The sequence below is a fragment of the Stegostoma tigrinum genome, chromosome 29, assembly GCF_030684315.1.
Source record: "Stegostoma tigrinum isolate sSteTig4 chromosome 29, sSteTig4.hap1, whole genome shotgun sequence".
Lineage (NCBI taxonomy): Eukaryota > Metazoa > Chordata > Chondrichthyes > Orectolobiformes > Stegostomatidae > Stegostoma > Stegostoma tigrinum.
In genome coordinates, this window is record NC_081382.1 from 40,052,348 (window position 1) to 40,065,389 (window position 13,042).

A 13,042-nucleotide genomic window follows, 5' to 3' on the forward strand; every position below is an offset into this window, starting at 1 on the left:
AGAGTGTAGAGGGTTTTGAGGGCAAATGGCCTTCAGTGAGACATTCATTCAGAGAGGTGGCACAAGCAGAACAGGCCGAATGGCCTCCATCTGGTCCGTGACTGATGGTGGTGGAGTCAGCTCCGAAGCCATCCATTTCTTTTCTTCTTTTTCCACTTTTTGCTTTTTTTTCCTTCCCATTTTCTCTCTATTTACCTCCATTCCTCACTCTGCATCAGTGGTGGCGAGTTGAGGTAGCAAAGACTCAGTGGACTCCTGGCCTCAAGGTTGATCCCGCGCCAACACCCAGCCACAAGGTGAGGCCCAGCACAGACTCCCAGCCACAAGGTGAGGCCCAGCGCAGACTCCCAGCCTCGAGGTGAGGCCCAGCGCAGACTCCCAGCCACAAGGTGAGGCCCAGCGCAGACTCCCAGCCACAAGGTGAGGCCCAGCGCAGACTCCCAGCCTCGAGGTGAGGCCCAGCGCAGACTCCCAGCCACAAGGTGAGGCCCAGCGCAGACTCCCAGCCACAAGGTGAGGCCCAGCGCAGACTCCCAGCCTCGAGGTGAGGCCCAGCGCAGACTCCCAGCCACAAGGTGAGGCCCAGCACAGACTCCCAGCCACAAGGTGAGGCCCAGCGCAGACTCCCAGCCTCGAGGTGAGGCCCAGCGCAGACTCCCAGCCACAAGGTGAGGCCCAGCACAGACTCCCAGCCACAAGGTGAAGCCCAGCACAGACTCCCAGCCACAAGGTGAAGCCCAGCACAGACTCCCAGCCACAAGGTGAGGCCCAGCACAGACTCCCAGCCACAAGGTGAGGCCCAGCGCAGACTCCCAGCCTCGAGGTGAGGCCCAGCGCAGACTCCCAGCCACAAGGTGAGGCCCAGCGCAGACTCCCAGCCACAAGGTGAGGCCCAGCGCAGACTCCCAGCCTCGAGGTGAGGCCCAGCGCAGACTCCCAGCCACAAGGTGAGGCCCAGCACAGACTCCCAGCCACAAGGTGAGGCCCAGCGCAGACTCCCAGCCTCGAGGTGAGGCCCAGCGCAGACTCCCAGCCACAAGGTGAGGCCCAGCGCAGACTCCCAGCCACAAGGTGAGGCCCAGCGCAGACTCCCAGCCTCGAGGTGAGGCCCAGCGCAGACTCCCAGCCACAAGGTGAGGCCCAGCACAGACTCCCAGCCACAAGGTGAGGCCCAGCGCAGACTCCCAGCCTCGAGGTGAGGCCCAGCGCAGACTCCCAGCCACAAGGTGAGGCCCAGCACAGACTCCCAGCCACAAGGTGAAGCCCAGCACAGACTCCCAGCCACAAGGTGAGGCCCAGCACGGACTCCCAGCCTCGAGCTGAGGCCCAGCACAGACTCCCAGCCTCGAGGTGAGGCCCAGCGCAGACTCCCAGCCACAAGGTGAGGCCCAGCACAGACTCCCAGCCACAAGGTGAGGCCCAGCGCAGACTCCCAGCCTCGAGGTGAGGCCCAGCGCAGACTCCCAGCCACAAGGTGAGGCCCAGCGCAGACTCCCAGCCACAAGGTGAGGCCCAGCGCAGACTCCCAGCCTCGAGGTGAGGCCCAGCGCAGACTCCCAGCCACAAGGTGAGGCCCAGCGCAGACTCCCAGCCACAAGGTGAGGCCCAGCGCAGACTCCCAGCCTCGAGGTGAGGCCCAGCGCAGACTCCCAGCCACAAGGTGAGGCCCAGCACAGACTCCCAGCCACAAGGTGAGGCCCAGCGCAGACTCCCAGCCTCGAGGTGAGGCCCAGCGCAGACTCCCAGCCACAAGGTGAGGCCCAGCACAGACTCCCAGCCACAAGGTGAAGCCCAGCACAGACTCCCAGCCACAAGGTGAAGCCCAGCACAGACTCCCAGCCACAAGGTGAGGCCCAGCACAGACTCCCAGCCACAAGGTGAGGCCCAGCGCAGACTCCCAGCCTCGAGGTGAGGCCCAGCGCAGACTCCCAGCCACAAGGTGAGGCCCAGCGCAGACTCCCAGCCACAAGGTGAGGCCCAGCGCAGACTCCCAGCCTCGAGGTGAGGCCCAGCGCAGACTCCCAGCCACAAGGTGAGGCCCAGCACAGACTCCCAGCCACAAGGTGAGGCCCAGCGCAGACTCCCAGCCTCGAGGTGAGGCCCAGCGCAGACTCCCAGCCACAAGGTGAGGCCCAGCGCAGACTCCCAGCCACAAGGTGAGGCCCAGCGCAGACTCCCAGCCTCGAGGTGAGGCCCAGCGCAGACTCCCAGCCACAAGGTGAGGCCCAGCACAGACTCCCAGCCACAAGGTGAGGCCCAGCGCAGACTCCCAGCCTCGAGGTGAGGCCCAGCGCAGACTCCCAGCCACAAGGTGAGGCCCAGCACAGACTCCCAGCCACAAGGTGAAGCCCAGCACAGACTCCCAGCCACAAGGTGAGGCCCAGCACGGACTCCCAGCCTCGAGCTGAGGCCCAGCACAGACTCCCAGCCACAAGGTGAGGCCCAGCGCAGACTCCCAGCCACAAGGTGAGGCCCAGCGCAGACTCCCAGCCTCGAGCTGAGGCCCAGCGCAGACTCCCAGCCACAAGGTGAGGCCCAGCACAGACTCCCAGCCACAAGGTGAGGCCCAGCGCAGACTCCCAGCCACAAGGTGAGGCCCAGCGCAGACTCCCAGCCTCGAGCTGAGGCCCAGCGCAGACTCCCAGCCTCGAGCTGAGGCCCAGCACGGACTCCCAGCCACAGGGTGAGGCTCAGCGTAGACTCCCAGCCACGAGGTGAGGCCTAGCGCAGACTCCCAGCCACAAGGTGAGGCCCAGCACAGACTCCCAGCCACAAGGTGAGGCCCAGCGCAGACTCCCAGCCACAAAGTGAGGCCCAGCACGGACTCCCAGTCACAGGGTGAGGCTCAGCGTAGATTCCCAGCCACGAGGTGAGGCCCAGCGCAGACTCCCAGCCTCAGAGTGAGGCCCAGTGTAAACTTCCAGCCTTGAGGGGAGGCCCAGCGCAGACTCCCAGCCACAAGTTGAGGCCCAGTGCAGACTCCCAGCCTCAGGGTGAGGCCCAGCGCGGACTCTCAGCCTCAAGTTGAGTCCGAGCACGGACTCGTCTTGAGGTGGGGCCCAGATTGTGCCAGAAATGGTGACTTTGTGCACTTTTCACTGCACTCCTGTACCCCTGTACTTTACAGCTTGTGACAATAAAACCTAATTCTAATTCCCAATCTATGACTTGGAGGTTACAGAGATCGGGACCGCTCCTGGTCTGAGTCTGTTGCTAAACAAAAGGCAAATGCCGGCAGGACTTATACAATTAACGATAAGGTCCTGGGGAGCGTTGCTGAACAAAGAGACCTTGGAGTGCAGGTTCATCGTTCCTTGAAAGTGGAATCACAGTAGATAGGGCAGTGCAGAAAGCATTTGGTATTCCTGCCTTTATTGGTCAGTGCATTGAGTACAGGGAGTTGGGAGGGTCATGTTGCGGCTGTACAGGACATTGGATAGGGCCACATTTGGAATACTGTGTGCAACTCCAGTCTCCCTGCTGCAGGAAGGATGTTGTGAAACATGAAAGGGTTCAGAAAAGATTTACAAGGATGTTGCCAGGGTTGGAGGGTTTGAGCTACAGGGAGAGGCTGAATAGGCTGGGGCTATTTCCCTGGACCGTCGGAGGCTGAGGAGTGACCTTATAGAGGTTTATAAAATCATGAAGAGCCTGGATAGGGTGAATAGCCAAGCTCTTATCCCCAGGTTTCCCTAGAGGGGCACAGGTTTAAGATGAGAGCGGAAAGATTTGAAAGGGAGCTAAGGGGCAATGTTTTCACACAGAGGGTGGTGCATCTATGGAATGAGCTGCCAGAGGAAGTGGTGGAGTCTGATACAATTACAGCATTTAGAAAGCATCTGGATGGGTACATGAATAGGAAGAGTTTAGAGGGATAGGGGTCAAATGCTGGCAAATGGGACTAGATATTTTTGGGACATCTGGTCAGCATGGATGAGATGGACTGAAATGTCTGTTTCCATGCTGTACATCTCTGTGACTCTACATCTTCATGAGCTGGAGCAACAATTTACAGATGCTTGTAAACCTTCAAAAGAAATATATTGACATAACTGATGTTATAGTGACAGATCATAAATAATAAAGAACATTGTTGCCAAGCTAAAGCCTTGGAGTTCGCAGAAAACGCAATGCCAAATTCCAGCCTCACTCCGTTGATGTTGGAATACGCTGCTCCCAGTGGCCAATTTATTGAAGTGCAGCCGGCTCCCAGAGAGGACAGATCTTGCAGCATTGAGGAGCATACACATGTGCCTTCTGTCAAGCTGATGCAGATTGCAGAGACTAAGGGGCCCAGACAGTTTCGATACTATAGGTAAACATAAGGGAATTGCATTGCAAGCAAAAGAATTTGTTGAACAGACAAATGGCGTTTGATATAGACGGTTATAAAAGTGAACTCGGATTCACGGGCCTGTTTGGCGAATGGCCAGATCATAATCTTTGATCAGATTGACTCAGTTTGCTGATAGTTTCCGAAACAACCAGTGAAATAGAATGATGTCATCTTTTCCTTAACTACTCGTTTTGTTCCTTTAACGCTGATTAAAGCCCGATGGTACTGTCACAAAACCAAGGCAGTGACGGTGGTGGGGGGCGAAGCAATGGAGGAGTTTGTTAAAACAAGGAAGTGTTTTTTGAAGTAGCATCCCACAAATACTCAGTAATGCCTAAATTATACAGAAAGCTCACAGTAAGTCAGTGAGTTGGAGATTAACGGATCATGTTTACAGGCCCTGGAGTCACATAGCAATGAACACAAGCTTGAAATGCAGAAAGGTTATATAGAAGTGGCGTTTGAAGTCGGGCCTCAGTACAGTATTAAACTCCAACAGCCGTGAAATTCAATGCATTAAGAGATGTGTAACAGTAGTTTTTATCGTTTATAACAATAATTTTATTATCATAGATTCCCTGTGGTGTGGAAGCAGGCTATTTGGCCCACTGAATCCACACTGGCCTTCTGAAGAGTAACCCACTACCCCTCCTCCCCCCGACAAGCTACACCCCTGCATTTCCCATGGCCATTCCCTGTAACTTTTTCTATCCCCCTTTATTCATTCATGGGATGAGGGCTTTGCTGACGAGGGCAGTAGTTATTGCCCAGAGGTCAGCTAAGAGTCAACCACAATGCTGTGGGTCTGGAGTCACATATAGGCCAGACCAGGTAAGGATGGCAGTTTCCTTCCCTAAAGGACATTAGCGAACCAGAGGGGTTTTTCCTCCCACAACAATCGACAATCGATTCACAGTCATCATTAGAACCTTAGTTCCAGGTATTTACTGAATTCAGTTTCCACCATCTGCTGTGGCAGGATTTGAATCCAGGTCCCTGGAACATTTTCCTGGGGTTTCTGGAGTAACAGACCAGCAATAATACCACTAGGCCATTGCCACCCTCAACATCTTTAGGCTGTGGGAGGAAATTGGAGCAAGTCCACACAGATGGGGGGAGAACGTGCAAACTCCACGCAGACAGTCGCCTGAGGGTGGAATGGAACCCAGGTCCCTGGCGCTGAGAGGCTGCAGTGTTAACCACTGAGCCACCCCAAGGACCAAGAACAAAGAGCATAAAACTTCTTTTAAATTTCAGAAACTTTATTTGGAAGTCGTGTTTACTGGATACAAGGGCGCAAGCCCAAGTATAGCATTACGATCCAATTAGTGACTGTTAGTATGTTAAAAATATCTGAAACTGTTTGCTTTTACGCAGGAGAAACATGCAACAGAATGTCATATGGACACTGATGGCTGAGCCAGTATTTATTACCTGTCCCTAGTTACCCCCTTGAGAATGTGGGGGTGAGCTGCCTTTTTGAACCGCTGCAGGCCAGGTGCTGTGGGTTGACCCACAATGCCCTTAGGGAGGGAATTCCAGGATTTTGACCCAGTGACAGTGCAGGAACGGCGATATATTTCCAAGTCAGGATGGGGAGTGGCTTGGAGGGGAACTTGGAGCGGGTGGCATTCCCATCCCGTCAGTTGCTGCTGCCTGCCTAGGTGGTAGAAATTGCTAGTTTGGAGCATACTGTTGAAGAACTGTATTTAAAAATTGCGTGGAAAAGAATGAAAGCAAATATGGCTAAATTAACATTGCAACATACAATCCCACACTATGCATTCAGATTTATTTCTTACTTCTCCTAACAGTTCTCTTCAAACACACATCAAATTTAAAATTATTTACTTTTGTAAGGACCACCCATGTGTATGCCACAGTCTTCTGGATAATTCTCCTCCACTCCGACTGTTCTCAGCAGTCAAACTTCTATTTACTCACTCACAACTGTGATGCCTTCAGTCCCTTGTTCCAGTTCCTTTCCAAAGTCTCCAAGCTAATCCAACTGGCTGCTTTGTCACTCCCAGAAAGATCGCCCTGAGTTCCCGCGATTCTCCCACGAGCTTCAAAACAGGTGATCTTCCAACTCCTGTGAGTAAGAGTCCCAGCCTGTTCAGCCAAGAGGCTGTACCGGGCTGTGTTAGAGGCCCAAACCCAAAAAACAGACTCCCACCGCGTGTGGCGAGTCCTAAATGACATTATGGGACACAAAATGAAGCAAAAGTAGACAAAGACACATCTTATCACACTACATGTGATCCCACTACATTGTTCTGGAAAATCTTCCTTACTGCCCTGTTTTAACACCATCACCTTGATAAATTATTCCGATCTTCTGTCTTAATTAGTTTGTTTTAGATTACTTGTTACTTTAGTTGGACCCTCAGCATGTGACTCTCAAACCTAGCAGGTTATTCCAGTCATTTGGCTTGTCTCCAGCACCATGTTATTTTTAATTTTCTGTAATTATCTCTCTGCCTCATTTCATCAGATTATAGGTCATCCCTTCACTGGCTATTTGGCTGTTGACACTTTACTCACAGTGTCTGTCACTTTTGATCATCTGCAGAGGCCTATTTGTTCAGCCTGTCGACACTCCACTCGCACCATTTTTATGATCTTTTGATCTCTCTGATTATAAAGTCTGTGCCTGGGAGCTCTCCTCACTCCACCTGACATAGGGGCAGCGCTCCGAAAGCTTGGGATTTCATGTTGTCATGTGACTCTCCCCCCCCCCCAAATACTTTAAGGAAAGCTTCCTGCAGCAAGGCAGTATTGTCACGACCTATCACTGTGCACTCAGGAACTCGGGAATGAAAAGGCTAGTTATCAGCGAAGAAGGTTATCTCATGGAATAATGGGATGTTGATCAGATGGGCCAATAGGCCGAGGAGTGGCAGATAGTGTATAATTGAGATGAGGTATTGGAAACGCGAATCAGACTTCATGAAAAGGTCCTGGGGAGACCTTGGAGTGCAGGTTCATAGTTCTTTGAAAGTAGAGTTGCAGGTAGATAGGGTCGTGAAGGAGGAATTTGGTATTCCTGCCTTTATTGGAAAGTGCATCGAGCGTAGGAGCTGGGAAGCCACGTTTCGGCTGTACAGAATACTGGTTGGGCCACGTTTGGAATATTGCATGCAATTCTGGTTTCCCTGCTACAGGCGGGATGTTAAGAAACTTGAAAGGTTTCAGAAAAGATTTACAAGGATGTTGCCAGGGTTGGAGGGTTTGAGCTACAGGGAGAGGCTGAATAGGCTGGGGCTATTTTCCCTGGAGCACTGGAGGCTGAGGGGTGACCTTATAGAGGTTTATAAAATCATGAGGATCACGGGTAGAGTGAAAACACAAGGTCTTTTTCCTGGGGTGCGAGAGTGCAAAACTAGAGGGCCAAAGGCCTAAGGTGAGAGGGGAAAGATTTAAAAGGGACCCAAGGGGCAACGTTTTCACGCAAACAGTGGTGCCTGGATGGAATGAGCTGCCAGAGAAGATGCTGGAGGCTCGATCAGTCACAATACTCAAAAGGCATTTAATGGGTACGTGAATAGGAAGGGTTTTGAGGGATATGGGCCAAATGCTGGCAAACGGGTTTAGATTTATTGAGGATTTCTGGACAGCATGGACAAGTTGGCCCGAAGGGTCTGCTTCTATGCTGTACATCTCTGTGACTTTATGACGGTTGGAGAGGGACGGTACAGAATCTTTTAAGCTTAACACTGTGTAACGTCTGTGCCTGTTTGTAACGATCTTATCCCCTGAGTCAGTCAGTCATTTATTCAAGAGCTACCCCAGCCAGGGCACCCTAGGCCTGAGACTGGTACTCTGGGGCAGCTCTGTCCCACTATTGGAGTTGCTGTCTATCAGATGAGATGTTCAACTGAATCTGCCATATTTGTCCATCTCTCAGGATAGCCCCTGGTGCTCTTTCAGAGAAGTGGGTAATAATTTGTCACTGATAATGGGAACTGCAGATGCTGGAGAATCCAAGATAATAAAGTGTGAAGCTGGATGAACACAGCAGGCCAAGCAGCATCTCAGGAGCACAAAAGCTGACGTTTCAGGCCTAGACCCTTCATCAGAGAGGGGAATGGGGAGAGGGTTCTGGAATAAATAGGGACAGAGGGGGAGGCGGACCAAAGATGGAGAGAAAAGAAGATAGGTGGAGAGAAGAGTGTAGGTGGGGAGGTAGGGAGGGGATAGGTCAGTCCAGGGAAGACGGACAGGTCAAGGAGGTGGGATGAGGTTAGTAGGTAGGAGATGGAGGTGCGGCTTGGGTTGGGAGGAAGGGATGGGTGAGAGGAAGAACAGGTTAGGGAGGCAGAGACAGGTTGGACTGGTTTTGGGATGCAGTAGGTGGAGGGGAAGAGCTGGGCTGGTTGTGTGGTGCAGTGGGGGGAGGGGACGAACTGGGCTGGTTTTGGGAAGCAGTGGGGGAAGGGGAGATTTTGAAGCTGGTGAAGTCCACATTGATACCATTCGGCTGCAGGGTTCCCAAGCGGAATATGAGTTTCTGTTCCTGCAACCTTCAGGTGGCATCATTGTGGCACTGCAGGAGGCCCATGATGGACATGTCGTCTAAGGAATGGGAGGGGGAGTGGAAATAGTTTATGACTGGGAGGTGCAGTTGTTTATTGCGAACCGAGCGGAGGTGTTCTGCAAAGTGGTCCCCAAGCCTCCGCTTGGTTTCCCCAATCCACCTTATCTATATCCCTCATGATTTTGTAGACCTCAATCAGGTCCCCCCTCAATCTCCGTCTTTCTAATGAAAATAATCCTAATCTACACAACCTCTCTTCATAGCTAGCACCCTCCATACCAGGCAGCATCCTAGTGAACCTCCTCTGCACCCTCTCCAAAGCATCCACATCCTTTTGGTAATGTGGCAACTAGAACTGTACACAGTACTCCAAATGTGGCCGAACCAAAGTCTTACACAACTGCAACATGACCTGCCAACTCATGTACTCAATACCCCATCTGATGAAGGAAAGCATGCCATATGCCTTCTTGACCACTCTATTGACCTGCGTTGCCACCTTCAGGGAACAATGGACCCTAACACCCAGATCTTTCAGTTCCTGAAGACAGGGACAAAATTCTTCGTTCATTTGAGAAATGTGGGATCAAGGGAGAATGAGAGGGCATCTCCATAAGGTTGACTTATTTTCACTCAGAGGGAAGAGTTTTGTTTCCAGTGGATGGAAGAAACGTCCCAATGGGATGCTTTACATGACGCCTCATGCTTTGAACGCGATACATTTTGCTGTGATCTCTCTGCAAACATGTGTGTTTCAGGTAATCAGAATATACCTCCTCAGCAGGTCTGGTAGCATCTGGAGAGAGAAGCAGAATCAATATTTCAAATCCAATTTGATTTTTCTTCTGAAGATGATTAATCTTTGCCTGATACTTAGAGAATGCTACCTGCATGTTGCGTACATGCACATGTACATGCAACACAACACCCACACACGTACATGTACAACACACACATGCACACACTCACAATTAGATGTGTATACACATGTGACAAACACCCACACACACGCACACAGACACAAACATGCACGCACCCACACACACCTGCACACACACCCACACACACGCATGCGCACGCACACACACACAGACATTCTCATGCACTCTTTCTCTAATACACACACACACTCTCACACACACACACACACACACACACACTCCTCTCACACACACAGTCTCACACAGACACACACTCATTCACACACAGACTCACACACATGCACACACTCTCACACGCACACTGACATGCACAAACACACTCTCTCACATGCACACATTCACACACACACACAGACACACTCTCTCACACACACACACACATTCTGTCTCACACACACAGATAGACACACACACGTGCACAGAGCCCACAGGGAGGCAACGCTGTGGTATTGTTGCTAGCCAATTAATCCAGAGACCCCCAGCTAATGGTTTGAGGCAGATGTTGGAATTTGAATTCAATAAAAAATCTGTAGTTAAGAGTGTAATGATGACCAGTGACACTGTCGTCCTGTGAATGAGTTTTTAAAAAGCATTGGGACAGAAATTGAGCTTATGCCTTTTCCAAGCATCAAGGAAATCAGGAAGTTTCAGAATGGTATTGTGAATTTGACTAATTTATCAGCATAAGATGGGCTGTGAATAAAGGGGAGATATACTGTACTTGGATTTTTAGACAAGAGACCAATGTAAAAAAAGTTATTGCAGAAAATCAGAGTTTGTGGTTTCGAAGGAGGTAAAATAGTAACGTGGATAGTCTTAATATTGAGTTCAGCACCCTCAGATTTTGTGTTTCCATCCTTCATCTGTAGCCATGTTTTCTCTCCCCTGCCTCAACTCCAGTGGGACTGACTGTTCTTTCCAGTTTGGCAGTTAGATTCACCGTTGTTCTGCCATTCTCACATTCTGATTGCTTAATCTGAATTATCAGCATCCTTTTTCCCCCGGCACTCCAGATCCCCCTCCACCCCCCACCAACTACTGCATCAACACTGCTCCATCCACACTTCACCTCAGCTCTGATAAAGAGTCATCAAGACTCAAAACACTAGCTCTCCCTCTGTCCGTGGATGCTGCTTCACCCGCTGTGATTTCCAGCATTTTTTGATCTCAGTGTGGAAAGAGGATTGGCTGCCTGACAGAAAACAGAGACTATCTGTCAATGGATCTGGGTCTGATTGGCAGGATGTGACCAGTGGAGTCCTGCAGGGGTCTGTGCTCAGCATTTTACAATTTATGTCAATGATGTAGATGAGGGGTTCAGCGTTTTGGCAGCCAAATCTGTGGATGACCTAAAAGCAGGTCAGAAAGTATATTATGAAGAGGCAGGAATCAAGAGATGGATGTAGATTGAGAGAGTGGGCAAAATTCTGGCTGATAGATGTGTCCCTGGTTCTAGGTTCACACCACCCCCCACCCCAAACATCCTGTCAGCACCCACACTGCCAGGTCTCCTTCTGGATCGCAATGAGGTCAGTAAGGACACTTCTCATCCTGCTAACCTCCAGCGGGTTTACATTTTCCTCCCAATTCCAGCTTCATGCAAGAGCTAGGCTTTGTGGAGTGTCTTAAAGGAAGAAGGGCAGTTAGAGAGATAGAGATATCAGTGGGGGGGTGAATCCAGATCTGAGGGCCCAGGCAGCTGAAGGCAGACATGCTCAGAGAATAAAAATCAGATTTGGATTCCTCTATCTCATTCTGGAACTCCCTGATTTCAGCCAAGTTGAATTTCACCAAAGTATTGGAGAAAATATCATTCATTACAGAGGTGCATTAAGGTCACACAGTGGTTAGCACTGCAGCCTCACAGCGTCAAGGACTTGGGTTCGATTCCAGCCTCGGGTGACTGTGTGGAGTTTGCACATTCTCCCTGTGTCTGCGTGGGTTTCCTCCGGGTGCTCCGGCTTCCTCCCACAGTCCAAAGATGTGCAGGTTAGTGTGGATTGGCCGTGCTAAATTGCACCCATAGTTTCCTGGAATGAGTAGGCTAAGTGAGATAGACTTGGGAAATGCAGGTTTATGGGGATAGGGTGAGTCTGGGTGGGATGCTCTTCAGAGGGTCAGTGTGGATTCAGTGGGCTGAATGGCCTGCTTCCACACTGATTCAAGCAAGGGAGTGATTGAGGGGACAAAGGGACCTTGAGAATTATCATCCCGTAAGCCATCTATTAAATGGAGTGCTGAAACCAACATCGCCACAGATTGCCAGCTCCATCTGTGATTGTTCTACAAGCTGTACAGAACATTTTTCATCTGTCTTTGTTACTTCCCATCCAGGGACCTGAAGGAAAACCAGGGAAACCTGGAGAGAGAGGAAAGCCTGGCAGGAAGGTTAGTCATGCCTGCATTTATTTTTAATTAAATCATAAAAAGCTACATCTCGCATTAAGGTCTAACTTTCAGGACCAGTTTTTAAAGGCAAAAGCCTTTAAAAGCCTACAGAGGTGGCGTTTCTCAGGGGTTAATGTTTGTGCTCAACTGGAACCAGAGTAAAGTCCTAAAGAGACCTTTGCAACAAAGCGAAATTTAAAAAAAGGGCCACCCAAAAACTCACAGTAAATTACGTTACATTTATTAGTTCAATTATCATTTAATATTTACATTTAGGCATTTGGTATAAGAGCTTGAGTATTGCTGAACAAAACTGTACATTTTGTTAGTGATAATGGGAACTGCAGATGCTGGAGAATCCAAGATAATAAAATGTGAGGCTGGACGCACACAGCAGGCCCAGCAGCATCTCAGGAGCACACATTTTGTTTTTGAAGCTTTTTGTGTTGCACTAACCACAACATTTTGCAAGAATACCAGTATAAAGGAGGAACAACAGTTTCGACTGTATGCAATGAGAGCGCTGATTGTTTGGAAAGTGCACTCCGTTCGGCAGATCCTCAGTGGCACCGTCTTGACCAATCAGAGATGCCTTTTCAACCAATCAGCTCTCACTTCCCATACAGTCTACAATGTTGGTGCCCCATTCTACTGGTATTCTTGCAAATCGTCCTGATGTGTGCAGCGGACATGCTTTGAAGAAATGCATTTTTTTTCACTCACCAAGGCAATAACATTTATGCATGATTGAACATTCACATCTTTACAAATATATATACATTTACAATGAAATTGAATCAGTAACATCTCCAGGATTGCACTTGGGTTCTGACATTTTTG

The 13,042-nt window shown here is 50.4% G+C and overlaps 1 protein-coding gene across 3 annotated transcripts in view; it reads left to right on the plus strand.

Annotated features, from left to right (window-relative positions):
- The window catches only part of col27a1b (collagen, type XXVII, alpha 1b), a 660,800-nt gene that overhangs the window by 551,672 nt on the left and 96,086 nt on the right, over positions 1 to 13,042 (plus strand). For all 3 annotated transcript variants that reach the window (XM_048559048.2, XM_059638229.1, XM_048559047.2), the window contains exon 38: positions 12,149 to 12,202. In XM_048559048.2, coding sequence (XP_048415005.2) covers positions 12,149 to 12,202 — 54 coding nt within the window. The remainder of the gene's footprint in view (positions 1 to 12,148; positions 12,203 to 13,042) is intronic.